The following is a 26,216-nucleotide window of genomic DNA, read 5'->3' as shown; positions in this document are numbered from 1 at the left end:
ACCTTACAGGACAGCACTTTTTTTTTTTTTTTTAAGAGTATCAAAATTTGGGTTGGGGATTTAGCTCAGTGGCACCATGCCTGCCTTGCAAGGACAAGGTCCTGAATTCGATCCAAAAAAAAAAAAACAGTAGGAAAATTCACTGAAAGATAGCTTCTGTCTGAGAGACAGAAGGGGGACGAGAAAGTAGGTTGCCCCTGACAGTACTTTCTGACAGTCTTGTTCTGGTGAGTCAGTGGCTACCCAGCTGTGGGGCTCTGGCTGTTATAAGGGTGTCCTATCATTGTGTTGAGCCTTTAGTGAGGCAGGAAAGGGAGTGTCACATATAGTGAATCAAAAGTATCCACATGTAAGTCAGAAAGCAGCCTCCCTTCCTTCTGTAGACCCCGGCCATGCACTGAGGAAGTCGGGAGTGGCAGTCTTGCTCTGTACCAAGTTTGCTGACCTTGACTTGATCTGTTTTAGTGGATCTGGGCAGTAGGAAGGGTTTCTCTCCTGCTACCTGCTCTTGTTTTGGCCAAAAGCCTGGGTTTCAAGAAAATGACGGCAGGTTTTTGAAAAGAAGAGTTTTGCATTAGTGTTGTTTTCGAAGGGCTGTGAACAGCTGGTGCAGGTGTAGGAGTGTGTGTGTGGAGGTAGCCAGCTGACTTAAAAGCCATGCCTCATTGTTTGGCTTTGTTGATGTCTGCCAAGCTTCCTGGGTATACTGTCCATTACAGTAGTGAGTCCACCAGGGGGTCCTTCGTAGTCTAGGCTTTTAGGAACAACAGATTTGAGCAGAGTGAGAGTCTTGGATGCAGAGACTATAAGTGAGGAAGCACCCTGCTGTTTCCAGTAACAGGAGGAGGAGAGGGAGGTAACGGAAGAGGAGTGGCTTTTCTGTGTAGCACAGAATGTGTGTATTTGGCGAGGGAATACATTAAATACAGTACACACATAACTTATAAAATTATGATAATTACCCAAAGAGTCAAATACAAAGGAATGCAGGAAATTAACTGCACACTAGGAGCCCAAAGGATTCAGCTGAGTGCCTAGATCCCAGCAGTTTCCACACAAGTCCAGCTGAAGGCCTAGAGTCCAAGGCAATGTCCTCGAGTCCAGCCAGTGGCCTAGACCCCACGGTAATGTCTCAGGCTTGTCCGTATTGAGGATCTGCACCTGGAAGGCCCAAAGGCCAGTGATGGAAACCAGAAAATCTACGCTGGTGGGGTGAAGGATTTCTGCCACCAAGCTGAGGGATCCACATTGGGGCCAGGAAGTGACACTCACAGTGAAGATCAGAACTCCCATCATGAAAACAGCAGCCATTCCCAGCAACAGCGAGGTCCCAGGCTCCTCTTCTGATGAGAACATCCTAGTTTGCATCAGGAAAACCATCTGCAGCAAGCTTCTCCTAGCAAATCAACAGGCCAAGATCGTCCCCTTCAGTCCTTTTTTTTTTTTTTCTTAAATTCTTTTATTGGTACATTTTAGGTATACAGTGCGTTTACATTTATCATTGGGTGCTTGTACCTGTACGTGATGTATCTTGGTTCTTATTTTTTTTCCCATTACCTATGCGCCCTTCACCCCCTCCACCCTTCCTGATTTACATAGATTTTGTTTCCATTTTTTTCTTATAATTCTTCCTTTCCCTTCTTTCCTTTCCCCTTCCCCTCCCACCACCTCTACCCCTTTGGACCTTTTCCTATTTCAAATTATGAATTATTCATTTTAATCATTTTAATCCTTATTTACACTTTCAGTTTCTCACACTAGAGAAATTATTCAGTATTTACACGTGTCCTATTTATTTCACTTAAGAGTATGGCCTCAATGTGCATCCATTTAGCTATAAATGTCTCTAGTTTCTCATTCTTTATGGCTGAGTAGTACTCCATTTTGTAAAAAAAACCCCACATCTTCTTTATTCAGTTTCCAGTTGATGGGCACTTGGGCTGTTTCCAAGCTTTAGCTATTACAAACTGTGCCGCTATAAACATGAGTGCACATATATCGCTGTGGTATGATTCTTTTAATTCATTGGGGAAGATACCTAGCAGGGGAATTGCTGGGTCAAATGGGACCTCTAGCCCTAGTTCCTTGAGGTATCTCCATACTGTTTTCCATAGTGATTGCACCAGTCTGCACTCCCACCCACAGTGGAGAAGGGTTCCTTTCTCCCACACCCCCACCAGCATTTGTTATTGTTTGATTTCTTGATAGCAGCCATTCTTTGTAGAGTTAGGTGAAATCTGTGTTTTTTTTGTTTTTTATTTGGTACCGGGGATCAAACTCGGGTCTTTGTGCTTGCGCAGCAGGCGGCGAAACCACTGAGCTAAATCCCCGGCCCAAATCTGTGTTGTTTTCATCTGCATCTCTCGAATGACCAGTGATGTTGAACATTTTTTTCATATATTTATTTGCTGCTTTTACTTGTTTGTCTGAGAAATGTCTGTTCATTTCAGATGCCCATTTTTGAATTGGGTCTTTGAATTTTTTTCAGAGGTCTGGTTTTTTTCAGTTCTTTGTATATTCTAGATAGTAGATCTTTGTCTGAGGTATAGCTGCTAAAATTTTTTTCCCACATTGTAGGTTGTCTCTTAGCTCTGTTGGTGGTTCCTCTTGCAGTGCAGCTTTTTAGTACAGGGGATCAAACTTGGGTCCTTGAGCTTGCGCAGCAGGCAGCAAAACCACTGAGCTAAACCCCCGGCCCCTGCAGTTTTTTCTGGGTTTTTTTGACACCAGGGATTGAACTCGGGACCTTGTGCTTGTGAGGCAGGCAGCGGAACCACTGAGCTAAATCCCCAGCATTTCCTTTTATTTGGTACCAGGGATCGAACTCGGGTCCTTCTGCTTGTGAGGCAGGCAGTGGAACCACTGAGCTAAATCCCCAGCGCCGCCTGCAGTTTTTTAACAAGATGAGATCCCAGTTGTTGATTCTTTGTGCTAGTTCCGGTGCTACTGAGGTTTTGTTCATGAAGTCTTTTCCTATGCCAATATCTTCGTCTTCAAGAGTTCTATATTCCAGCAAGTTTAGTGTTTCTGTCTTAATATTTAGATCTTTAATCCACTTTGATCTTAGTTTAGTGTATGGTGATAGGTATGTGATTCATTTTAATCTTTGGCAGGTTGAAATCCAGTTTTTCCAACACCATTTATTAAAGAGGCTATCTTTCCTCCAATGAGGGTGGTTTGGTCCTTTGTCAAAGATGAGGTGACTGAGTATGTCTGGGGTTGTTTCTGCTTCTTCTAATCTATTCCACTGATCCTTGGGTTTGTTTCTTTGCCAGTACTATGCTGTTTTTATCACAGTAGCTCTGTAGTATAGTTTCAAGTTGGGGATTTTGATAAGCTCAGTTCTCTCTTTATGGCTATTGGTAACAATCTTCAGGTGGATCTTTCACGCCCAGACCATGCTGATTGAGTTTAGCTGGGCTTTACAAACTGACCATTAGTCAATCCACCACATGGTGTCACTCTCGGGCCAGTTGCACAGAAGGAAGCGTCAGGCTCACCCCCCTGTTGAGGCATCTCTGCCATCTGGAAAAGGAAAGGATCTGAGGTTTGTTGGCTGTAAATCTCAGCTTTACCTTTTTTCGAACAGGAAGCTATCTCCTGTCCATTTTGAAAGAGGAATTGGCAAGAAGTCCTAAGACCTATTCCCAGGAATGATAACAGGCTGCACTGGCTTCTGAGCCTGTAGCAGTTTTAAAAATATGCCCTCCTTGTGGGGAAAGATTTGTTGAGTCTTGCAAGTGGTTGGCTTCCCAAGGGCCCAATAGGTCAGACTCTGGCACAATTCCAGGGAGAAGGCAGTGTGTCTTTGTGGAATGGAGCCAGTGGGCTGATGATGTGGAGAAACCTTTCTGCTTGGGGTTTGTTGTCAGCTCGTCCGTGACTATCCCATGACAGGCAGAGGAAGGGAATCCTTCAAAGATGCTAGGAGAGAGGTTTGTACGTGGGCACCCGGTCCCTCCCTTAACAGCTCCCAAACCCTCAGACAGAAACGGCAGCCAGGGGGTCCTGAAGCAGAGGCTCTGGCTTGTCAGCCCCTGCCACACGCCTGTGGGTTTGTCTGTCAGCACCTGCGTAGGCTTGCTTGTCTGTTAGGCCCAACAGCTGCAGGATGGCAGCAGTAGTCCTCTGAGGGCCCATTTCCTCCCCACAGGCTTATGGCTGCCTTGAAAGATGAGCCAGTACCTTGCTCCCTGGCAAAAGGAAGCAGAGCTGGCATATACTTCACTGGGTGTTTGGCAAGATGTTGGCAGCTGCCTGATGCCTTATCTACATAGAGGCTGCTCTCACGAAAGTCTCCAAGGTACTCATGAGACTTCTGAATCTAGCTGTGTAGTACAGAGTTGCCTGACCCTGCGGGGACTCCAAGGCGACCTCCTTCAGCACTTTATCCTGAACCGGTCACTTGAACCCTGCTGTCGGTTCTCTAGGGCCCTTCAGCAGTTACTACCCTCCAGACTTGGTCACTGCCACGTCCCTTTGCTGTCCCTTTGCTGAGACACCAGAAGCTGTGGCAGCCATTCCATTACACTTTTTTGGGGGGGGGGGCTGTACTGGGAATTGAATCCAGGCCTTTGCACTGAGCTACATTCCAATCCCTTTTTTAAATTTTGAGACAGGGCCTTGCTAAATTGCCTAGGGTGGGCCAGGGATTTAGCTCAGTGGCACTGCATCTGCCTGGCAAGCTCAAGGTCCTGAGTTCGATTCCTGGTGCCAAAAATTTTTTTGTGATCTTCCTGCCTCAGCCTCCTAGAGTGCTGGGATTACATGCATGCACCACCATCTACCCTGCCCAGGAAAGATAAAAGGTTTTCAGAGACAGAAGGTATACCTCAGTGCATGGTGGAGGTCCTGAGTTCAATATCCAGCAGCAGCAACAAAACTTTGTATTTGCCCGGCATGGTGGTGCAAGCATGTAATCCCAGCACTCAGGGAAGCTGAGGCAGGAGGATTGCTGCAAGCTCAAGCCCAGCCTGCACTGCATAGTGAGACCCTGTCTCAAAAAAAAAAACCCGAAAACTTAAGGTGTAACTTTTTTTTTCATTATGAGGGATTGAATCAGGGCTCTCACACTGAGCTACTTCCCCAGTTCTTTATTTTTTGAGACAGGGTCTTACTAAGTAAGTTACGTAAGCTGGTCTCGACCTTATGATCATCCTGTGACCATCCCAGTTTAAGTTTTGAGACAGGCCAGCTCAAATTTGAGTTTGAGACAGGGTCCAGCTAAGGTGCCCAGGCTGAGGCTGGCTTTGAACTTGAAGATCCTCCTGGCACTGCCTCCTGAGAAGCTGAGATTGCAGGTGTGTGCCCCCAGGCCCAGCTGTAGGTCACAAAGTCTTTGAGTTACTTCCATAACATCTTCCCCAAAGGCTATGCCAATTTACATGAACAGGAAGAGCATGTGAGGGCTCCCTTTTCTCTGCACCTTTGCCAGCTGCGGTTTCTGTCCTTTCTTACCATAGCCATCCTTACAGGTGGGAGGCAACATCCCACCCATCCTTCCGAAACAAAAGACATGGGGGTGTCCCGCCCACCTGCGAGGTGGTCTGTCCCCTTACTACTTCTTCCCTTGCTGTCTGAATTTGCAGCATCGCCTTGAGCAACTGGTGGTTTGTGGCTCACCTGACAGACTTGCTGGATCACTGCAGGCTCCTCCAGTCACACAACCTTTAGTAAGCCTACCAGACACACCAACTCTTTTCTGCCCACCACCATGCCCTCAAGGATGGGGTGGGCTGGACCAAATGTCTGGAAGGGAGGTTGGGCTGGAGAAAGGGGCCCTGAATGGAGCGGGCCTGGATTCTTGGCCTCCTGTTCTGTTATATTTCAGTTTTGGTTCCAACATGAGAGAGTTCCTCCTGCTGGAATATGCCTCGGGGCTGTTTGCTCATCACAGGTAGGAAGGCCCGAGGGCATGGGGTACACTGAGGTGCTCATCTAGTGGGCCTGGGACTGTTCTCCTGTCTGGTCCCCTGAGGGCTACAGAGAGGGTCAGGAAAGAGAAGGCTTAGGTCCCAGTCCCCAGAGCTACTGGGCAGCGCTGGGCTCACCTGGCCTTCACATCTGTTCTCCTGGGAACTTTGCAGCCTTTGGCAGCTGGGGGTAGATTACTTTGACCACTGCCCTGAGCTGGGCCGTGTTTCCTTGGAGCTGCACCTTGAGCGGATCCCTCTCAACACCGAGCAGAAAGCCCTCAAGGTGCTTCGGATTTGTGAGCAGCGCCAGATGACTGAACAAGGTGGGTCGGTTCTGCTCCCAGCCACCCCTTGGGGTATTGGGACATTGGGGCATTTCGGCTGAGCTCCACCACGATGGAGAGAGGGGCTAAGACACAAGACTATTACTGCTGGGCCTGGTGGCACATGCCTATAATCCCAGCACTCAGGAGGCTGAGACAGGTGGATTGTCATGAGTTCGAGGCCAGCCTGGGCTACACAGTGAGTTCAAGTTCAGCCTGAACTGCACAGTGAGACCCTGTCTCAAAAAAACCCCCCAAAAACCCGAGCAGTTTGCCTTTTATTAATTTATTTATTTTGGTACTGGGGATTGAACTTAGGACCTTCTGCTTTCGAGGCGGGTGGCAGAACCACTGAGCTAAATCCCCCGGCCCCTTTCATTTATTTGTTTGTTTATTTATTTATTTGGTACTGGGGATTGAACTCAGGACCTTCTGCTTTCAAGGCAGGTGGCAGAACCACTGAGCTAAATCCCTGGCCACTTTGCCTTTTAGAGAAGTCCCTGACCCACTTCTTGTCACATTTTCTTTACGAGCTCAGGCTGGAGTCTGTGCTGAGGCTTCTATACAGATGGTGTCTTGCTGCTAGCAAAGTCTGGGCAGGATGGGAAGGGGCGCAGGCAGTGGCTCATGGCTCAGCAGGAGCACAGGGAGGGGATGAATGTACACAACTCTGTTCCCATGACGACCTATCTGCTCCTCCCAGAGGCACTCACACATCTGGCCATCTCAGAAAACGCCTTTTAGATATGGGAGAGTAATGGAGGAGGCTAGTGTGTGGGGAGAAAGCAAGCACACCCCCATAAAGCTGATAGTGTGTTGTGAGTGGCCCTGGTTATATTGTTACCAGGGCTGGGGATGTAGTTCAGTGGTACATCGCCTGCCTGGCAAGTGTGAGATCCTGAGTTTGATCCCTGGTACCTCCCCCCAAAAAACACCCCAAAAGTTATATTGTTAGCAGAGAGAAGATACTGTTAGCAAACCCAAAAGCTTCTAGTTCTGCTGGCCTGCCTGTGCTTGGGGCTGTGGAGTTGTAGTGAAGCTGTGGGAAAGCTGTGCCTGTCACCACAGCACTCCTGAAGGCGGGGGTGACTGGTTGAGACCCTTTGCCTTCTGTCTCGCCTGTGAAGTCCGCAGCATCTGTAAGATCTTGGCCATGAAGGCTGTCCGCAACAATCGCCTGGGTTCCGCCCTCTCTTGGAGCATCCGTGCCAAAGATGCTGCCTTTGCCACACTGGTCTCAGACAGGTGAGTGCGGCTGGCGCTGGCTCTGGGGGTTGCATGGGACATTGGACGTCGAGGAGTGGGGCTGGGATGGCTGTTCTGATCTCATCTGGGCCGGGCCTGCAGGTTCCTCAGGGATTACTGCGAGCGAGGCTGTTTCTCTGACTTGGATCTCATTGACAACCTGGGGCCAGCCATGATGCTTAGTGATCGGTTGACATTCCTGGGTGAGTCAGCTCTGTCCCTTGGGGAACTGTGGACCATTGTAGAGATTGGAGGACTTGTTCTAGATTGGTGCATTTCCTTCCTGGTAACGCCCAAACCACATAGGGATCCTGTGTACCAGACTGCAGGTTTTTGTTTTTGAGACAGGATCACGCTCTGTAATTCAGGCTGGCCTTGATTTCACTATGTTGTCCAGGCTGGCCTCGAATTCACGGCAATCCTCCTGCCTCAGCCTCCCAAGTGCTGGGATTACAATCCTGTCCAGCACATCCAGCTCAGACTGAAGATTTTGATAATGTTTTATTTTCCAGTAATTTCAAGCTTGGAGAAAACTTACGAAAGTAGCATATAGTATAAGGAACTCCTAAATACACTTTTCATAGATTCACCAGTAATTTTTTTTTGACTCATTTATTCTCTGTTGACCCATCAGTGTTTTGGGGAATCGTTTGAGAGTAAGTTAAGAGATATTGTTCGTCTAAAGGCCTCAGTTTGTATTTCACTCTATAAATGTAAGTTACCAAAAGCAAGAGATCATCACTGGAACGGTGTGTGGTGCAGGCCTATAATCCCGGCACTTCAGAGGCTGAGGCAGGATTGCTGGGAGTTCAAGGCCAGCCTGAAGTACAGAGCAACACCCTGTTTCAACCCTCAACTTCCCTCCATAAAAAAGATCCATCATTGATATAACACTCTCATACACACTCTGGGTTGTCACGGTAATGTCCTTAACTTGTCCAGGGTAACAAATTTAGCTGCCGTCTCTTTAGTGTCTTTGTGTTGTGTGGGGTTTTTTTTCCCCTTAGGTGCGGTGCTAGGATTGAACCTAAGGTGTCACACCCTAGGTTAGGTAAAGCTATTAAACGGGTACTCTACACTTAGCTTTATCCCCACTTTTTTATGTCCTGGATGCTGAACCTAGGGCCTTCACACTGAGCTACATCCTCAGTCCCTTTTTTTTTTAGGTACCAGGGATTGAACTTGGGATCTTGCACTTGGGACCTTGAGGCAGGTGGTGGAACCACTGAGCTAACTCCCCAGCCCCAGCCCCTTTATTTTTTTTGAGGCAAGGTCTTGTTAAGTCTCTTTAAGTAGCCCAACCAGGGCTCAAATTTTCCATCCTCCTGCCACAGCCTTCCAGAATGCTGGGATTACTGGCCTTTGCACCATGTCTGATTTCCAGCCCTTTTTGTATTTTTTTATTTTGAGAGAGGGTCTTGCCAAGTTGGCCAGGCTGGGCTTGAACTCAGGATCCTCTTGCCTTATCTTCCAGAGTGCTGTGCCTAAAGGCATGTGCCACATGCCTGTTCCCTCTCTTTTTCAGGGCTGGGGTGACCTCTCTAGGTGTCACTGAGCGGCCACATTTAGGGGGATGCAAGGTGAAATCGTGCTCCTCCTCCCAACAGGAAAGTACCGCGAGTTCCACCGACTGTATGGGGAGAAGCGCTTCAGTGAAGCCTCGTCTCTTCTGCTGTCCCTGATGACTTCTCAGATTGCACCCCGCTCTTTCTGGATGACTCTGCTCACAGATGCCCTCCCACTTTTGGAACAGAAACAGGTAAGGCTTGAGTCTATAGGAATTTTGTCTGCCTTTGTAGCTCTCGAGAGCTTGGTTTGTGTCTATTACAGACAGACATGAATTTTCAAGTAGTCCTGTGTGAGCACACGTCTTTCTGCATTGTACCTTTGTTGCAAGTCCAGTTCACACCAGAGAAAGGGAAATGCCACACCCTGTCCACTGGAAGTACTCAGCCTAGGGCCTAAACGGAGGGCTGGACTGAGACTAGGAAGCTCCCCCACCCTCCTGGGGCTCCATACCCAGAGCCCCTGTCCCATGAACACGGGGTGAAGTCCTCTGAACTCAGGCCATGCCTGTACCAGCAGACCTTGCAACCTCTCTCCCCCAGGTGATCTTTTCAGCAGAACAGACATATGAGCTGATGCGATGCTTGGAGGACTTAACCTCGAGGAGGCTGGAGTGTGAAGAGCCCAATGCCCAGAAACTCCAGGTCATTTCAGCTTTCTGGTTGATGGTTCCATGGTGAAGGTGGGAAAAGGCTCCCTGTCTCGGGCTTTCTTTTTGGACCTGTGCTCCTGAAACACTTGACTGGCCCCATAGGAACTCATACCTCTCAGTTACTGCTTCCGTGTAACTATGCCATGCCAACTTTTAGAAGGAAATGGGTGATTCTGTCTTCTGGTCTCCATAGTTCTCCTTTCTGTTGATTGGTTGCAGTGGGCCTTTGCATACGCTTACACTGAGAATGGAAGTGTTAAATGCCTTCTACCTTGTGGGGAGCACTCCTGCTGTTCCTCATACCAGCTCTCTACTTTTTAGGATGACGACATAGAGACCACCAAGGTGGAGATGCTGAGACTTGCTCTTGCCAGGAATCTTGCTCGGGCAATTATAAGAGAAGGCTCACTGGAAGGTTCCTGAGGTCAGCCCAGAGCTGTAGCAGTGGTAACTTTGTATGGCAGTATATAATAGCTTTTTAAAATAAATGTTCTCTTTGGCAAATAGAGTTCAGCCAAGGAGTTTTTATCCATGTTTACTCTGAATCTAAGCAAAAATGAAGAAAATGTTTTATGTTTTGTGAGATGGATCCTGCTATGTTGCCCAAGCTGGCCCTCTCAGGTTCAAAGGATCCTCCTGCTTCAGCCTCCCGAGTAGTTAGGACTACTACCATGGAACATTGTGCCTGACTTGTATTCTTTGATAAGAACTGTCTTCCCTGCTTTCCTAGAGAACCCACCCCAAGGTAGGAATGGTGAGTGTGAGTGTAGAGTCCTGCTTATAACTGGAAACTTAAACAAAAGGGAGTCCTTGGTGGTTTACTTAGGCTTGAGAGCTTAAGTGTTGCCGATGATTTGAGGTGAAACCATCTTTTTGATTGTCCTAAAAGCCTTCAGAGATCTGTACTTTCTACCCACCCACCTGGAATTCACAGGAGGCACTTTCCCCTTGGGCCAAATGTTGTCTATTATAAGGATTCCAGCTAGGTTAAAAATAGTTTTATTTAACATGCAGCAAAACAAGGGCAGCAGAGTCAGTATATCTAGTACAGTTGTTTGTCACAAGCAGTGACCTCAATAGTAGGAGTAACACTGATAACTAATTTTGATGTCTAAAGCTTATTAAGGTACAGCTTTTCACACAGTAATCCCATAGACATTCCCAGGGCTGCATTCGCTGTTCTCTAGAAAGCTCTTGGATTTATTCCTTTAGTGAGAACTATTCACTTTTGACCTGTCTTGATGAAGCAGTGAAACCTGCTTACTAAAGGTGGTGAGGGAGAGGAGGGTGAGATGACCTCTAGATTTACAGCAAGGAAACCTGGCAAGGGCAGGAGCCATGGCCCTTCCCCAGCATCTGTGGCAGCTGTTAATTTTGTTTCCTGTTGCCTTGTGGTTCAGTATGCCTTGCCCAGGAGCAGCTGGGCCGAGCACTGTTATAGCCTTGGTTCAAGTGTAGCCCCTCCCTCGTCACCTCCAGGCCAACATCTTGCTGACAGTGCCCCCTCTGTAGTTGGGGGACAGTTGGGATTTCTGTGTAGCACAAAAGGACATAATTTCAGTGCAACATACTTGATCCTGAGGCCTCCTAGGCCCAACCAGAGGTGCCATACACCATGCACATCTGGCAGGAAGGAGAGGCCAAAGCAGGACAGAGGGTGGTGGGAGTGGTCCTTCCTCTCAGAGATGCTAGGGGAAGGAAAGCAGTTTACATCATGCTGAGCAGGAGGTAGTGAGTAGGATGGCCTGTCTATACACAGGAGGTGCACTTTTCCTAAATAGCTCCCAGCCCTTCCTTTTGAAGGGCAGAAACTGGTTCTCTTCATCTTCTTTCCTATCCCTACTTGTCTGTCATGAAGCCAGGCTGTTTCTAATTGGCTGAATTCCATGTCCTGCTGATATGTCTACAAGATGCAGCCCATCACTGCCAAGAGGGACAAGTGCAGAACTCATTTGGTGGCCATTCAGGATGCTGCTGCCCACAGAAAGCAGGTGGATTCCAGAGGACTCCAACCCCTCACTGTGGCCCCATGGCTTTGCCCAGCTCAATGGTGGTGGCAGCAGAGCCTGCCAGTAGGGGAAGCCCAGGCTGGCAACAGGGGCTGCAGCCTCAAACCATGACCCCTTTCTTGCAGGGACCCAAGACCTCTTTAGAATCCTCCCCCAGGCACCAGAGATCCCGATACAGGGGAAAACTTACTCCAGGCCTGGGGTCTACTGTCCCAGTACCGCAGTATAGATGAGCTATTTATTCCCCACCCCTGACAGTATATGGCCGCTTCAAGTCACACAGGTAGATAAAAACAAGTCCTTTTAGGGGCCCAAGGAGAGAGATTATCACAGCAGCAGGATAGCTTCCAGCAGAAGTCCCCAGGGCCCCATGTCCATATCAAAGCTACAAATGCGCTGTCAGGATGCTGAGACTGATTGGACTGGAGCTCTCTCCATTTCGGGCCAGCCTGCCTGGCTTAAAAGTGGAGATCACTGCGTCCTTTGGGGTCATAGGTTCCCCCACTGCTCCACAGGAGGGAAATGGTCCACCTCGCCCACCTCTGTGCTCAGCTGCTCCCCAAGAGCAAAGGTCAGCTTATACCGGAGACGCACCTTCTCCTGTGACAGAAGGCAGCAGGTGAGCCAGATTCAGTCCATGTGGCCCCTTCCTTGCTGTCCTCATGGCCCTGTGAATCCCTATTCCCACCACCCACCCACTCACCTGCACCTGGGCACCTAACTTGGGGCACCAAAGGGAGAGGTAATGCTGCAGCTGCAGGCTGGAGAGGTCCCTGCTAGGCTTAGGGGAGGAGTCCTAATTTGGGGCAGCAGAGACCCAGACTCTCCCCTGCTCACCTTCATTGGGTTGGCCAGCAGCATGACCTGGGTGATGGCTGCAGGTGGCTGGATGGGACTAAATGGAGAGAGTTCTGTCCCAGAGGGTGGCTGCAGCTTCACTTTCATTGTCTAAAGATTAAGAGAAAAGAGTCTTTGAAGAGAGCTGGTTACAGTGGATGCACACATACTGCCATCTGCTGGCCTCCAAAAGGCCCTCCATGCACTGGGTTCAAGATGAATGCAATTTTGGCCTCTGGAGGCCCAGGACGCTGGCACTACCTTGGGCACTGCAGCCTGTAGCACAATGCTCTTCACTGGCAAAGGAGCTGTGTTCAGCATGGACACCACCACCACCAGCACATCGGGTCGTCCTGGTGGACACTCCTTGGCAAAGTGGAAGAGGATGCGGAAGCCATTTTTGTCATAGGCTGTCACAGGAAGGGCACTGCCTGCAAGAAGGGCCATGAATGTGACGATAAAGTGCTGTGCCAGACACCCCAGACCCCTGGCAGTATGCACTGTAGCTAAGTAGGGACAAGGTGGAGGACAGTGTGGCCATAATCACAGTGCTCTCAATGGAGTTGGGCAAAGGACCTCTGATGGGGTCCTGAGGGCACACACACCTGCAACAAGCACAGGCTGAGACAGCAGGGCAGTGGACACCCCGGGGACCTCTACACAGAGCACCTGTACCCACCCACTGTACACCCTCCAGTGCTACGGCTGCTGGGCCCACTTCCATTGCCAGCTCCAACACCTACTAGGCTTGATGGATTCCAGGGGCACGTGGACACTGGCCAGGGAGAGCTCAGGCCCCTTCATGGGGCTTGCCTGGGACTGGAAGGCCGGTGACTGGAAGAGAGGGCTGCCGGGTCCCGTGGAGAAGGGCAGGAGAGGCCTGGCTGGAACGGAGGTGGGAAGCAGGGGGGAGGCGGTGGCCCCAGGGGAAAAGCAAGAGGAGACAGGTTTCACTAAGCCTGAGGTCCTGGGAGGCAGGAAGGATAGAGGGCAAGTCAGCACAAGCCATGCTGAGCCAACCCCTCACTAGGGGCCCAGCCAGGGACGGCTCTTAGCCACCCCACAGCCCCAGCTTCCAGCTGGACAGATGGAACCAAAAAGGCTTCCCCAGTCCTGAGGCTATGACCCTCCGCACCACCTGCCCCCTCTTCCCCTACTCATTACACTTTGGCCTCTTCTAGAAGCTGATCAAGGGCATCCAGGTGGTTCAAGGTGCTGTCGCCTAGTGCTGAGTTGTGGGACTCAGCAGCTGCATGTTCAGGCTTTGGGGCCAAAGCTGGGGCAAGTCCGGAGGTGAACATGAAGGAGACTGCGCTGGGGCCAGGTGTGCTGGCTGGGACCACAGGAGCTGGGAAGCGAGATGGCAGTGGAGCATGGGACGTGCTTGATGGGAGATCTGAAGGCGGGAGCAGGGGCCTCTCCAAGGAGCAGGTAGCAGGCCCCAGCCTGGGGCTGAAGAAGTCCACACTGGACTGTTCACCCTGCACAGGGAAGAGTAGTGAGCAGAGGGCTGTTGCCAATGGCAGGGACACAGCTCATCATCCCCTGGAGGTTTCCCTAGGGGCACTGGAGGCCTGTTGGGGACTAGCTGCCTCCAAGGACAGGGCCAGAAAAAGGCTCTTGGGAGCAACATGCTCCCAGCTGCACTGGACAGTGCTCTGGAGGGGAAACACAGCCAAGCACCAGTCAGTAAAGAGAAGACGCTGTGAGTGAAGGTCCTAGGGCCAACACTTTACCTTTGCACCACACTGGACTGTGCCCATACCTGGAACAGGTGCCACTGGCTATTTCCAGCTGACTCTTTGGGAAGAGCAGTGGGGGCTGGGTCAGAGAGTCCTGAGAATACAGAAGAAAACTCAGAGGCTGAGCCCCAGCTCTCCAAAGCAAGGGACACAGGACAAGAGACATCAGTGTAACAGGTGGGGGAGTATTTTCCTAGCAGCTGCTAGAGGGGAAAGGACCCCCCTTTCAATCTTTTTTTTTTTTGGTACAGGAGATCGAACTCAGGTCCTTGCGCTCCCCCTTCCAATCTTAACAGGTTAGGATGAGGAGTTTCCCAGGGAAGGTGAGATACCATACCCACCCTGGAGTCCATAGGGAAGATGGCCCTGGTGGTCTCTAGGGACATGAACTTAGCTGATAAGCACACTAGAGACCCCTCAGACTTCCTGATTCACAGCCTTTCCTCCTTAGGCCACTCCAGGAGAAGCCCCGTGTAGCGGCCCTCTAGGACATACCTAAGCAGAGCAGCTCCTCGTCCAGCAAGGAGAGGGTGTTGCTTGTGCTGCTGGGCCCAGGAGGAGCCTCGGCCTGGCTGGAAGAGCGGCTGCATGGAGGGCCCGAGGTCTGGGGAGGTGGAGGGAGGACAGGGATGCCTGAGGAGGATGGGCTGGGCTCTGAGGCCAACACCAGGGGTGAACTGTTGGGTGTCTCCAATTCAGCAAGGTCGATGAGAGTGCCTTGATTACTGGAATAGCTGTTTCCTGGATGGGCGAACAGGAGGGGAACAAGAAGAATCAGGGGCCAGTCCGGTGGCTCAGCAGGAGACAGGACCTTGGGCACAGTTGCCAGGGCTGTAGCCTCTGGCCCAATTCAATGGCATTTCTTCTAGGACCCTGAAAAGCAGGCCAGAGAAGGCAGGCAGGGAAATCGGCATCTGTGTTTTCCGGCCTGGAGAAGCTGGAGGACCCTTAGGAGTGGCTTAACTGAGCTGTCCTGTGGTCAACCTGCACCTGGTGGGTTGTCTGGAGGGTCCCAGAACCGGGAGCCAGAACATTTTACCTTCAGAGTCGGGCACGGCTGACGTGGTCTCCTCACTGTTGATGACCTGCCCTTCAATAATTGCTTTATAAGAGTTGATGACCCGGGAGAGGTTGTCACTGGCCTGCAGGATGTCCCCTAGAGCAGGAGAGATTCCCCATTCCTAGCTGTGACAACACAGTATCAAATTCCTGACTCATGCACATCCACCACTCCTTCCTTTTCACTCACCCAAACTATTGTCATTGTCCTCTGTCTCGCTGGCTAGTTTAAATAATGCTCGTCTCTTGTTCTCACACCGATCGGACAGTTCCTGAGAGACTCAGACATGAAAATCAAAAGAGGCCCTCAAATCCTCTGATTCAGCAGTCATGCTCACAAGGTGGCAGGACTCCCTGAAGTACCACAGTTACTAGCAGAGCTGGGAGCAGAGAACACAGCCTCCTCTAGCCTCCACCAGACTGTGGTACCAACCTGTCTGTGTTGACAGTCACTTCGCTCGGATAGCAGAGAGGAAGAAAGTCCCCCCATCCCGGACCAGGGATCGAACTTAGAACCTTGTGTTTGCCAGGTAGGCACAGCGTCACTGAGCCACACCTCTGGGCCTCCTCCTTTTTCTTTTGGACCCAGGGTCTTGTTATGCAGTTCAGGCTGGCCTTGAACTCACTATGTAGCCTAGGCTGGCCTCCAACTTGCAGCAGTCCTCTTGCCTCAGCCTCCCAAGTGCTGGGAAAGCACTTTCCTGCCTCCCAGGCTGACACGTGCCTCAGAACTCAAGGTATCTTACCCAGTCATAGCCTGGGCCTCAACACTAACATTACGGCACCAGGGGCAGCCCGTCTGTCCACTCGTCCCCAAGGCAGTAAAGAAAGCATCGAGCAGGGGTGAGCACTGAGGGTGATGTCTGAGGCACAGCAAGGGTCCCCATGGGGCATGTCTGCTGATTTCATGTATAATGGGGATGCTGCCTCCCGATTCCCTGCTGCCACACAGATAAACAAGCTCACAAAGAGCAAGCGTGTTGGCAGGCAGCACTGTGGGCAGCTCTCGGCTGATGCCACCTACCTTCATGAGCTCTTTGTCTGCCTCTGACGAGTGCTCTTGGCTATAGTGAAGCAGCATCTCGTGGAGCAGCTTCACGTTGTTGTTGACCTCCTCCAAGGTGTGCATGCGCTTGGTCACCTTCTGGATGCGTGCCTCATCCTGTCTCAGCCAAGAGGGTCCAGGGGAAAGCAAGCTCACCTAGTGGTTTCCACACCCACTGCGGGAGGCTAACCGCTTGCCCAGTGTGAGAGCAGAGGCGAAGCCAGAACTCTGCTCAGTACAGGCTTCTTGGGACCACATGCCTCAGACACAACCCACATTGTTTTTTTTGGGTTTTTTGGTACTGGGGATCGAACTCGGATCCTTCCGCTTGCAAGGCAGGCAGTGGAACCACTGAGCTAAATCCCCGGCCCCCAACATTGTTTTTTTTTTTTGACTGACTGCTACTCTCCCTCACTCTCACCCTCTCATTCCCCATCCTTCTTCCACTCACTCCAGGGGAGGCTGTGGCAGGGGAACAAGGCAGGCACAATACCCCAGGGCAGAGACTTCTGCTCTGTGGCTGTAAACTCCTCTGCCCCATGCCCAGAGGACCGGAGTCCACTCACTTCCTTCACCATAGACTTGATGAGCTTGTTGGCTTCCTGCAGATCATCTGGGTTTTTGCTCTTCAGCAGCTTGGCTAAAAGCTGGAAGAGAAAGATACTAAAGAGGAAGGGAAGGACAGCACCACCCCTACCCAACTTGGAGGAGGCCACAAAGAAACTGGAGCTTCCCAGTGTCAAGCAAAAAAACATTTTCCTCCTACTGTCATCCCCCCTCAGCCCAGGTCTGGGATGTACTTTACCTTGGATTTTTCCTCATCATCAAAAACAGGGTTTTTGGGACGAGCGGGTGGAGAGGGGATCAGTGTCCTATCCACAGGGATTGGTGGGTCAGACTGCACTATGCCTGAAAGGGGACACAAGCGGCAGAGTGTGCGCTCAGGCTGCAGTTGCCTTGTCCGCCCTCCTCACATCAAGGGCCACATCACTGCAATCAAGACCTGTAAGGGGAGCAGGAGACAGGGCAGGCTGCTCACAGCTCATCCCACCAAAACTCCAGCTGAGCCTTGCCCTGGCAACAAATGCCACACTTCAGGTGAAACCTCCCCTTTCCTGCTGGCCTTGGCAGCAAGAACCCTTCAAGGGCTCCCCTGAGCCTGCAGAAGGCAGACACTTACCCTGTCTCTTCAACATGTGGTAGGCATCTTTGATCTTTGCTTCTTCAGGCAGGGCCACTGTCCAGCTGTAAAGCAGCTCAATGACCTTGGTCTTCACTTTGTCAGATACCCTGTCCCCCAGGTACTAGGAGGCAAAAGGAAATGGGTGAACTTAGTAGTGCAGTTTAGAGGCAATGACAGGGTTATTACTGTCCCAAGCCTACTCGAACCCAGCAGGGGTTAACGTGTGACAGAGGAGGTGAAGGGAGGGAGGCACTTCTCTAGGACATAGTCTGTGGTTAGGCTGGGCCAGGAGCTCATTACCACACCTCCACACACAAGCTCCCTGAAACCAACTGCAGTTTATCCTGAAAACTCCATGAGGATGCCGTGAGCGGGAAAACTGTTCCCTCTCCTTTGAGTGGGTGCCCAGGGATACACGACAGATGACCAGCTGAGTGACCAAGCAGTGAGGGCAGACAGCTCCTTAGACTCAGGGAAGATGGGCCCAAACATCCACAGCTCAGAATCCTCGAGGCCCAGGCCCTCTCCCTGGGTACACACACAGCTGCCGCCTCTGCTGGACCTACTCAGTCATCTCTGCCTCCAGGGCCCGACTCTCCAGGACAGAGTCAGCCCCATGGAAATGCTAGGTGGGCACAGAAAGCTAATGAAATGGGAGACAGGAAGGGAGGGAAGTGCCACTGACTGACCTTTGGAGAGACGACTTTGATTAACTCATTCAGAAACCGGAACTTCCCCACTTCGTTATGAAATCTCCTCCCACAGTTCTTCATGGCGGCCTCCAGGACCTGCAGCCACACAGAGAGGGGCTCAGTGTGTGACTGGCATCAGCAAGAATGCTGGCACCAGAAATACTCGGAGGTGAAGGAGTCCATCCTGAGAAGTGGTACAGCACAGCTAAGTCACAGGGTCACTTGCCATCCACGCCTCGAATGGCACAGCTCTGGGGCCACAGTAAGAAATGCTGAGACCCAGACACCAAGACCCAAAGGTGCCTTCCTTAAAGATACTGTCCTCCTGTTTTACAGATGCGGAATACTGAGGTCCAGAGTCCTTTCCATATGCTGACCAACATTTGGGGGGGGGGGGAGAATCTTTAAATTCTCTTATCTCCAATTTAAATGACAGGACATCAAAGACCTTCTGCCAAACTTTGGGCTTGTGTCCTGCGAGCCACAAGACCAAATGCGTGTGTGAGGGGGCCCACTGCCTCTGAGGGTGAAGCCCTACCGTCAGGGCCTGCACCGCCTCCCATTCCTGTGGAGACTGGATCTTGTGGGCCAGCAGTCGGACAGCAATCTGGGGGCTGGGGGATAGGAAACCACAGTCAGTACACTGATGTGGGGGCCAGCATTCCTTGGCCAATTTTTGGCTTTTCCAGTCAGCTTTCTCACCTGCCCCTAACAATGCTGAGACTCACCCTTCAAGCTCTTTGTTGATCTGATCACAAAAGCCAATTATGTATTCCCAGTCTTCCTGGCGGTTGGAAGGATTGGTAGCTTTATCTTGGGACAGAATGAAGAGGAGGACAATTATTATGAAGACCAACAGAATGTTTTCTTCAGAATTTTTAGGCACCAGAAGTTTGCTCTTGAATTTTTTGTCTTATAGAGAAGTGTCACTAGTTTAATCAGAGCTGTGTGTGGCAGCACAAGCCTGTAGTCTCAGCACTCAGAAGGCTGAGGTACGATCACCACGAGTTCAAGGCCAGCCTAGACTACACACCAAAACCCTGTCTCAAAAAACTGAAAAAAAAAAGTTTAAGCAACAAGTCTTGATTTCTGACATTTTGGAAGTTACAAATGGATTCTGTTCTCAAAATAAAAATACAAATTACTAAAATAGTCACAAATAAATGCCTTTACAAAATACACATCTGTAACAATACTCAACATAAAAATGAGCTAAGTACACTTGGAAAATGACTTTTCTGGGTTTTTTTCCCCCTCAGTACTGGGCATTTGAATTCAAGGCTTTCACATTGAACCACATACCCAGCGTAGTTTTTTTTGGTTTTTTTTTTTAGGGAGGGTCTTGCTACATTGTTCAGCAACAGTCTGCCTCCGCGTCCCAGAGGGCTGGGATTTTAGGCATCTGCCACCACAGATTCCTTTTGTTCTTTTTTGGTACTGGGGATCGAACTCAGGTCCTTGTGCTTTCGAGGCAGGCGCCGGAACCACTGAGCTAAATCCCTGGCCCCAACAGTGTATTTTCTATAGATCCTTCAAGATTTTTTAAGACCCCATCTTCCTTAATACTTTGAAGGTTTTTAAAGTTGCACACAGTAACACTCATGACTGTCAAGCCTACAGCACTTACTGAAGCCCCTGTCAGGCACCAGCCACCCTGTGATCTATCCCTAGGGCCACAAAAACAGAATCTTGGTGCCTTCAGGTTTAAATGGTTTTTCACAACCACAAAGAAAAACACTGGTGAGGTCTCAGAGTCACTGAGGGTTTAAAATCCCAGAGCTAAATGCAGAGCTCAGTAATACTCAGTTTGTGCCCTCCTCACTGTTACCCCAGGAGGATGGCCCGGCTGAGGGTGGTCAAATGGGCTAGCCACTCTGATTCAGAGCCTGAGCCTGCCTCTTCCAGGAAGCTCTCTCATGCTGTTTGCTTGATTTCGGGTTTCAGGTCAGAAAACAAATGGAAAAGGGACACATCCTCTTAAAACACCTTGGCTCCTCTGAGGAAGGAGAGAGCCCTTCTGATGGGATGCTGTTAGAAGTTCTGAACACCTGTGATGGTGGGTGTGTGCTTCCTTTTTGCTTTGTGTGTGCTTGGTACAGGCAGGGGATTAACCCAGGGCCCTGCACATGCTTGGCTAGCACTGAGCTACATCTCCAGCCTGTTTCTTTTTTTTTTTCCCAGCACCAGGGATCGAACTCAGGACCTTGCACTTGGTGAGGCAGGTGTGGCACCACTGAGCTAAATCCCGGGCCCTTTTTTTTTTTTTGGTACCAGGGATTGAACTCAGGACCTTGCACTTTCGAGGCAGGCAATGGAACCACTGAGCTAAATCCCCAGCCCCTCTCTCTCTTTTTTTTTTTTTTTTGAGACAGGGTCTTGCTGTATAGTACAGGCTGGCCTTGAGCTCATAGAAATCTTCCTGCCTCAGCCTGCCGAATGCTAGGACTACAGGTGTGTGCCACCACATTCAGCTCCCAGTCTTTTTATTTTGAGATGGTATTGGTAAATTGGCCACAGTGGGCTCAAACTTGTGACTGTCCCACCTCAGCCTGAGTAACTGGGACTACAGGTGTACACCATCACACTCTCCCTTCCGGGTATTTTCTCTTTTTTTTTGGTGCTGGGGATCGAACTCAGGACCTTGCGCTTTCGAGGCAGGCGTCAGCACCACTGAGCTAAATCCCTGGCCCTTTCTGGGTATTTTCTTAACTTTAAAAAATCATCAGGTGGGGCCAGGGATTTAGCTCAGTGGTGCCGCCGCCTGCTGTGCAGGCACAAGGACCCGAGTTCGATCCCTGGTACCAAAAAAAAAAAAAAAAAAAAAATCATCAGGTGAACCAGTGTGGTGGTGCAAGCCTATAATACTAGCTACTCAGGAGGATGAGGCAGGAGGATTGCAAGTTTAAGACCAGCCTGGCAACTTAGTGAGACCCTGTCTCAAAATAAAAAGGGCTGGAAGTGTACTCCAGTGGCAGACTGCTTGCCTAGCACGTGTACGGATGAGACAGACAGGACACAGCCAGTGACTGAATCCATGCAGGGACTTCAGCTGCTCCACTGGGCACAGGGCTCCCAGCTCTGAGCAGAGGCTTCTCCATGTTGGGGCTGGGCCTGCCTTGCAGCATTTCTGTTCTGGCTGCAAAGAGAAGATTCTGGTAGCTACAGTTTGGATTTAGAGGAAAAGAAGGTGGCTGTTTTTCATCTTGAAAGAGAATTTGCAGGCCCTTCAAGGTGTCAAGGTTGAAGGGAAGGCTTATTTATTCAGTCAAGGGCGGCCATGTAGAAAGATGCCTGGTACTTCAGTACTGACAGCCACAGCCACCCTAGCATGGCCTTCCCGAGAAACCCCGGGGTTCTCCCACCCTTGTCTGAAGTCTCAGGTGTTAGCTTGGGTTTGTTACTAATCCTGTCCTTTGAGATGTTCCAGGTTTTCACATGACCCCAAGCAGCAGAAGATTCAGAGCCCTACCCACCACCAATGTCTTTAGCCTTCTGTGAAGTCATAAACCTCAAACCTGAAAGAACAGGAAAGATTAGCCCACTCACTTGCCCAGTTCTCAACCCGGAAGAGTGGCTTCCAACAACAGTAAAATGTGGACCCCTGGCCCTATAAACAGTGAGCTGTCACCAACTTAATCTCCCCAGGCACATTCCACTTCCTACAGCACTGCCACCTCTAAAAAATTCCTGCCTGTTTTTCACTCCTCTATCCCATTTCCTGGGACCTTCCCAGAGCTTTCTACTACAAATCTGCAGGGAGCACTGCCTGCACAAGGCACAAAAAGCCCCAGTCCCAGCTAGGTCAGGGCTACTTCCCAGCGTCAGCTACAGCTCTCTGGCAGCTCAGAAAGCACACTTGTCACCACGGGAGCTGGGAGAAGCTGCAGGAGACTCGGCTGGGTGATTCCAGCCCTCCATCTGCCCACAGCTCACCCCAATGAGGCACGTGGCCTTCCATCCACGCGACCCCGATTCTCTCACCTGACAGAGGTGACACCAGAGCCTCCCCAATGCCTTCCAGAACCCCTCTTTGGGCTCTGCTCCGACTCATGGTTTCTATCTATTTTCGGGTCTCTGGTGAAAGCCTCATTCTCTTGTTTCTGTGCCTCCAGATTTCCTACTCTTATTTTCAGCTTCATTCCATCCTCAGCCTTACTCTCTGGGGACCTCAAAATGTCACCTAGAGCCAAGAGTGCATACGTATAATCCCAGGTACTCAGGAGGCTGAAGCAGGAGAATCGAAAACTTGAGGCTAACCTGGGCAACTTAACAAACTTTTTCTCTAAAACAAAAAAAGGTTTAATGCTGGGGATTTAGCTCAGTGGTTCTGCCGCCTGCCTCGAAAGCGGAAGGACCTGAGTTCCATCCCCGGTACCAAAAAAAAAAGGTTTAAGGATGTAGCTCAGTGCTCCATGGGTTTAACTGGCAGTACTGTAACAACACACACGCACAGCAATGGAAATAGCAGCAGCACTGACAACCCCATCTCAGCATGGCTCAGACATTCCAGGGAAGCCAAGTTCCATGTAGGAATGACTTAGAAATAAGCAAATGCAATTTCGAGGGCTGGAAAGGGATCAAGGTCAACCTGCAGTACTGGGTCTTGAACCAATGAAGAAACTTAAATCATGCAGTTTCACTCAGGCACCCAGAGAAAGTAAAAAGTTTGCTGCACCTGAAAGGACTACAGAAGAGGGACTAGACACAGACTAGTCTGAGGAAGTTGTGCTCTTCTGATTGATCATGGGAGAAAGAATCGGTGCATAAAAACAAGGCAGTGTGTAATTATAGACGTCAATATGGTACAGAAACAGATGCATCACTCTTCCTTACTGACTTCCCTATTTCTATAAATGGTGGTGCTATTTAAAAGCCTGTTTTGCCTTAACTCCAGGCGCTCTGATTTGTAACCCCACTGTTAATTCCTTCCCTTTCCTGACCCATTCCTGTCAGTCCTAGAGTCCTTCCCAACACCTCTTGTTTATTTTTATTTTTTTATTTTTTTGGTACCGGGGATCGAACTCGGGTCCTTGTGCTTGCACAGCAGGCGGCGAAACCACTGAGCTAAATCCCCGGCCCAAGAATGCACGTTATGTAAAGCTCCTGTATCAATATCAATTCTTCCAATACGCCAATTTCATCAGCTACAGGAATGGGAACCTGCTAACTAGAAATTTAAGCTTCCTGGGCTGGAACTCCCAAATTCCCAGAATTTGGTCCTATATTCCCAGCTTTATCCACCCAACACACACACACATACATACATACACAAACTCCCTCTAGGACTTCGTGAGCGAACTGTGTGCCCCAAACAGCCTGGCTTCTTCCACATCACCACCCAGTGTTTTCTTAGTCAACTTTTCCCATTCTTTAAGACCCAACTTGAATGCTGTCTCCTTGTTGGATCATTTTCCATTCTCCTTATTCTTAGTTTCCTAAAAAAAACTGTCTGCATTTTAACACTTATAGCTCTTGCTTTGTATCTTTATCTTTTTATTTCTTTATCCATGCCAGCATCACCTCCATCAAACTGAAGGCAAAGAATGCGTGAACACTCTAATACTTAATAGCACCTTCCATAATGGGGTCTCATTTAAACCCTGATTGATTGTGGCTGAATTTCAGAAAGGCTGAGGTCATCGAGGGACAGTTTTCAGGGAAGGAGAGTCTGAGGCCCCCCCTTCCCTTGGTGATACTAGGGTTGAACCCAAGGCCTCTTGCATGATAGACAAATGTCCTATCACTGAGCTACATCCCCAACCCCCCAGCCTTTTCTAATTTTTAAATTTTGAGCCAGCATCTTTTTAAGTTTCCCAGGCTGGCCTCAAACTTTCCAGCAGTAGGTTTGGTGGCAATGGAATGACTTGATTAAACGGACTTCTGCTGGGTGTGGTGATGCACGCCTGTAATCCCAGCACTTGGGAAGCTGGGGCAGGATTGCTGTAGTTTGAGGCCAGCCTAGGCTACATAGTAATTCAAGGTCAGCCTAAATTTCACAATGAGACCCTGTCTTAAAAAGAGAAACCAAAATAGTCGACAGGACTTCTCCGAATGAACAAAATGCAGGACAGACCGAGAGGAGAGACACTGGGGCAAGCAGAGGATGATGCAGTAATTCAGGCAAACCATAGGGTGACAAGGACTTTCACTAAGATGGTGCTGACCTCAAGCACTCATTTGTTGGATTCGTACAATTCACACCATTCGGTCATTAAAGCAAAGGATGGAAGAAATCTTAACACTGTCCCAGCTGTAAATCTAATGGAAAAAGGTCAAAGGCCAGGCTCAGCTCTAGTTTAGAGATATCACTCCCTCGAGCTCCCCATCTCTATTCACCCCCTTCTATTTTCAAATATAACTAAACTAAGCCTATTAGACTCTGCTTAGGTCACTTAAATTGCTCCAGTATGCCATTAATATTTGTGAATGAAACCAATTCCATTGTGGTTATAGCCAGCTGGGTGGTTCTAGGCAAGTGGTCTGATCGAAGTCAGGATGATCTCTTTTTGAAGAATTGTGGCAGAAGAACCTGCTTTGCTAGGATATTTGGCAAACGACTTTAATGAATGTCTGTTGAGCACTTTGCAATCCTTGGAGATCAGTTCCATACAAACAGCAGACTTTGCACGCCTCTTTTGGGATATGCTCCCCTTAGAGTCTAGGTTCAACCTCTTGAAGGGGAACGTTTAAGAAAGGTCATGCGACTAGAGGCAACAGCCATCACCTTCAAGGGCCCGAGACTTTACTCAAAGAGGCCTCCGGGGAGTCTAGCCCTCAGGAAAGTTCACTTATGAACCCTTCCGCTGAGCGCTGCCTGCTAACAAGGTTAACCCTTATTCATACAACCGCAGCAACGCACCTTTGTATCTACAGCTTCACACTGTGCTCCCCCGCTTTAAGAGTGGGTTATCTTGTTCAGACGTCCAAGCGTGTGTGAGGGTTCTCAACATCGATTAAACAAACCATGTAGAGCTCTGTCTATTATTGCTCTTTGCAAAATTACTTTCACTTCAAGCATTCTCCCTAAGCAAAGCAGTCAGTTCTCGAATACATGCCCACAATTCTATAGAGGTCAGGTGGCGGGGCCGGGTGGGGGTGGGGGCTGTCGGTAGCACCACTCCCGAAGCTTCAACCCAAACCTGAAGCTTTTCTTCTCAGGGAACGGGGCGCAGGGGTTCCGGAGTAACAGCCCCACCACTATCTCCCAGCGCGATGCCTGTCAGCCCCAAAAACTTGGCTGTCGTTTTCCCCGGAACCAGAGCTGCTGGGGCCGCGCGAGGAATGGGGACGATGCGCTGCAGGGAAGGGGCCCAGCTTGCGAAGGGGCGTGATCGCCGGCTGCTCGTGGCAAGGGCGAGCCCCGGCGCCAGCTGTCAGGCAGCATTGCCGCGAAGCCCAGGAAAGGGACATGGAGGTGAGGAGAGGCGCCGCCCGGCAGCTCGAGAACAGGCAGAAGCAGCCACGGATACTCACTCAGCCAGGATTCCAGGCTCTCTCCTTCCGTCTCCGCCATACTGCAGCCGCCCCGGCCAACCCCGCGGCCTCAAACCTCGCGAGAGTCTGCACTGGCCGAGCTGGGGCGGGGCCTCCATGGGGGCCTGAGAGGAGCGAGTGCTGCCACCGAGGATCGCCCCTGAACGGGAGGATATTGGGAGGGCGAGTGTTTCTTTTTAGATATTACTTTTGGACCTCGCGGTGAAAGACTCTAACGCCCAGATCAATGGCTGAAATGCAAGCTGTGGAGTCTTGAATCAGTTTCCTCGGCCAGGCGTGCCGAGGGCAGTCCTTATAGGGTCCTCGTAGCCGTCCAAGATGGCTGCCCCCGTGCTGAAGGCACTGCGGTCCGGGCTCGGCCTGGTCCCGGGAGTCACTTGCGCTGTCTGGCGTGTTCCAGGGTGAGAGGACGGCAAGCAGCGAGGACCTGCGGGGAAGGAAGCCTGCGGGGTGG

General features: G+C 50.2%; 3 protein-coding genes across 12 annotated transcripts in view; 2 read left to right on the top strand and 1 right to left on the bottom strand.

Moving 5' to 3' along the window:
* The window catches only part of Nup85 (nucleoporin 85), a 33,925-nt gene extending 23,716 nt beyond the window's left edge, over window positions 1–10,209 (top strand). For all 8 annotated transcript variants that reach the window (XM_021241151.2, XM_013078217.3, XM_004860647.3 and 5 more), the window contains 8 exons: window positions 5,589–5,672; window positions 5,831–5,896; window positions 6,087–6,238; window positions 7,366–7,483; window positions 7,586–7,686; window positions 9,091–9,242; window positions 9,592–9,693; window positions 10,023–10,209. In XM_021241151.2, the coding sequence (XP_021096810.1) occupies window positions 5,589–5,672; window positions 5,831–5,896; window positions 6,087–6,238; window positions 7,366–7,483; window positions 7,586–7,686; window positions 9,091–9,242; window positions 9,592–9,693; window positions 10,023–10,124 (877 nt within the window). In that variant the 3' untranslated portion in view covers window positions 10,125–10,209. The remainder of the gene's footprint in view (window positions 1–5,588; window positions 5,673–5,830; window positions 5,897–6,086; window positions 6,239–7,365; window positions 7,484–7,585; window positions 7,687–9,090; window positions 9,243–9,591; window positions 9,694–10,022) is intronic.
* Window positions 10,210–10,684: 475 nt separating this feature from the next.
* On the bottom strand, window positions 10,685–25,900 carry Gga3 (golgi associated, gamma adaptin ear containing, ARF binding protein 3). 2 transcript variants are annotated; one of them, XM_004860653.3, is made up of 17 exons: window positions 25,742–25,900; window positions 18,997–19,081; window positions 18,807–18,882; window positions 18,266–18,364; window positions 17,574–17,697; window positions 17,199–17,302; window positions 16,960–17,040; window positions 16,373–16,510; window positions 15,539–15,620; window positions 15,329–15,445; window positions 14,785–15,030; window positions 14,313–14,383; window positions 13,712–14,028; window positions 13,291–13,514; window positions 12,809–12,978; window positions 12,548–12,658; window positions 10,685–12,310 (listed from the first exon to the last, which is right to left on the bottom strand). In XM_004860653.3, exons 1-17 carry the CDS (start codon window positions 25,779–25,781, stop codon window positions 12,200–12,202), a joined length of 2,196 nt encoding a protein of 731 aa, XP_004860710.1. In that variant the 5' UTR covers window positions 25,782–25,900; the 3' UTR covers window positions 10,685–12,199. The 2 variants fall into 2 exon arrangements, with proteins under 2 accessions (XP_004860710.1, XP_012933637.1); XM_013078183.2 differs by having other exon boundaries at window positions 13,291–13,427.
* The window catches only part of Mrps7 (mitochondrial ribosomal protein S7), a 4,243-nt gene continuing 3,688 nt past the window's right edge, over window positions 25,662–26,216 (top strand). The window contains exon 1 of one of the 2 annotated variants that reach the window (XM_087208491.1): window positions 25,662–25,924. In XM_087208491.1, coding sequence (XP_087064617.1) covers window positions 25,677–25,924 — 248 coding nt within the window. In that variant the 5' untranslated portion in view covers window positions 25,662–25,676. Of the gene's footprint in view, window positions 26,164–26,216 lie in introns of both variants that reach the window. The other variant, XM_004860651.4, reaches the window with a different exon arrangement.

Source organism: Heterocephalus glaber, unplaced genomic scaffold, assembly GCF_053883595.1.
Source record: "Heterocephalus glaber isolate CG9 unplaced genomic scaffold, H.glaber_assembly_v1.0 deba00000937, whole genome shotgun sequence".
Classification (NCBI taxonomy): Eukaryota; Metazoa; Chordata; class Mammalia; order Rodentia; family Bathyergidae; genus Heterocephalus; species Heterocephalus glaber.
Note: the sequence above shows the minus strand (reverse complement) of the source record. Positions and strands in the feature narration are given on the sequence as shown.

Excerpts from the sequence above, each read along its gene's own strand:
- Gga3 (XM_004860653.3), bottom strand. The coding sequence starts at position 25,781 with ATGGCGGAGACGGAAGGAGAGAGCCTGGAATCCTGGCTGA. Across the intron at positions 17,698-18,265 it reads TCAAAGTCGTCTCTCCAAAG|TACCTGGGGGACAGGGTATC; the intron begins GTCAGTCAGTGG and ends TTTGCCTCCTAG. Across the intron at positions 15,446-15,538 it reads GGACAATGACAATAGTTTGG|GGGACATCCTGCAGGCCAGT; the intron begins GTGAGTGAAAAG and ends CTCCTGCTCTAG.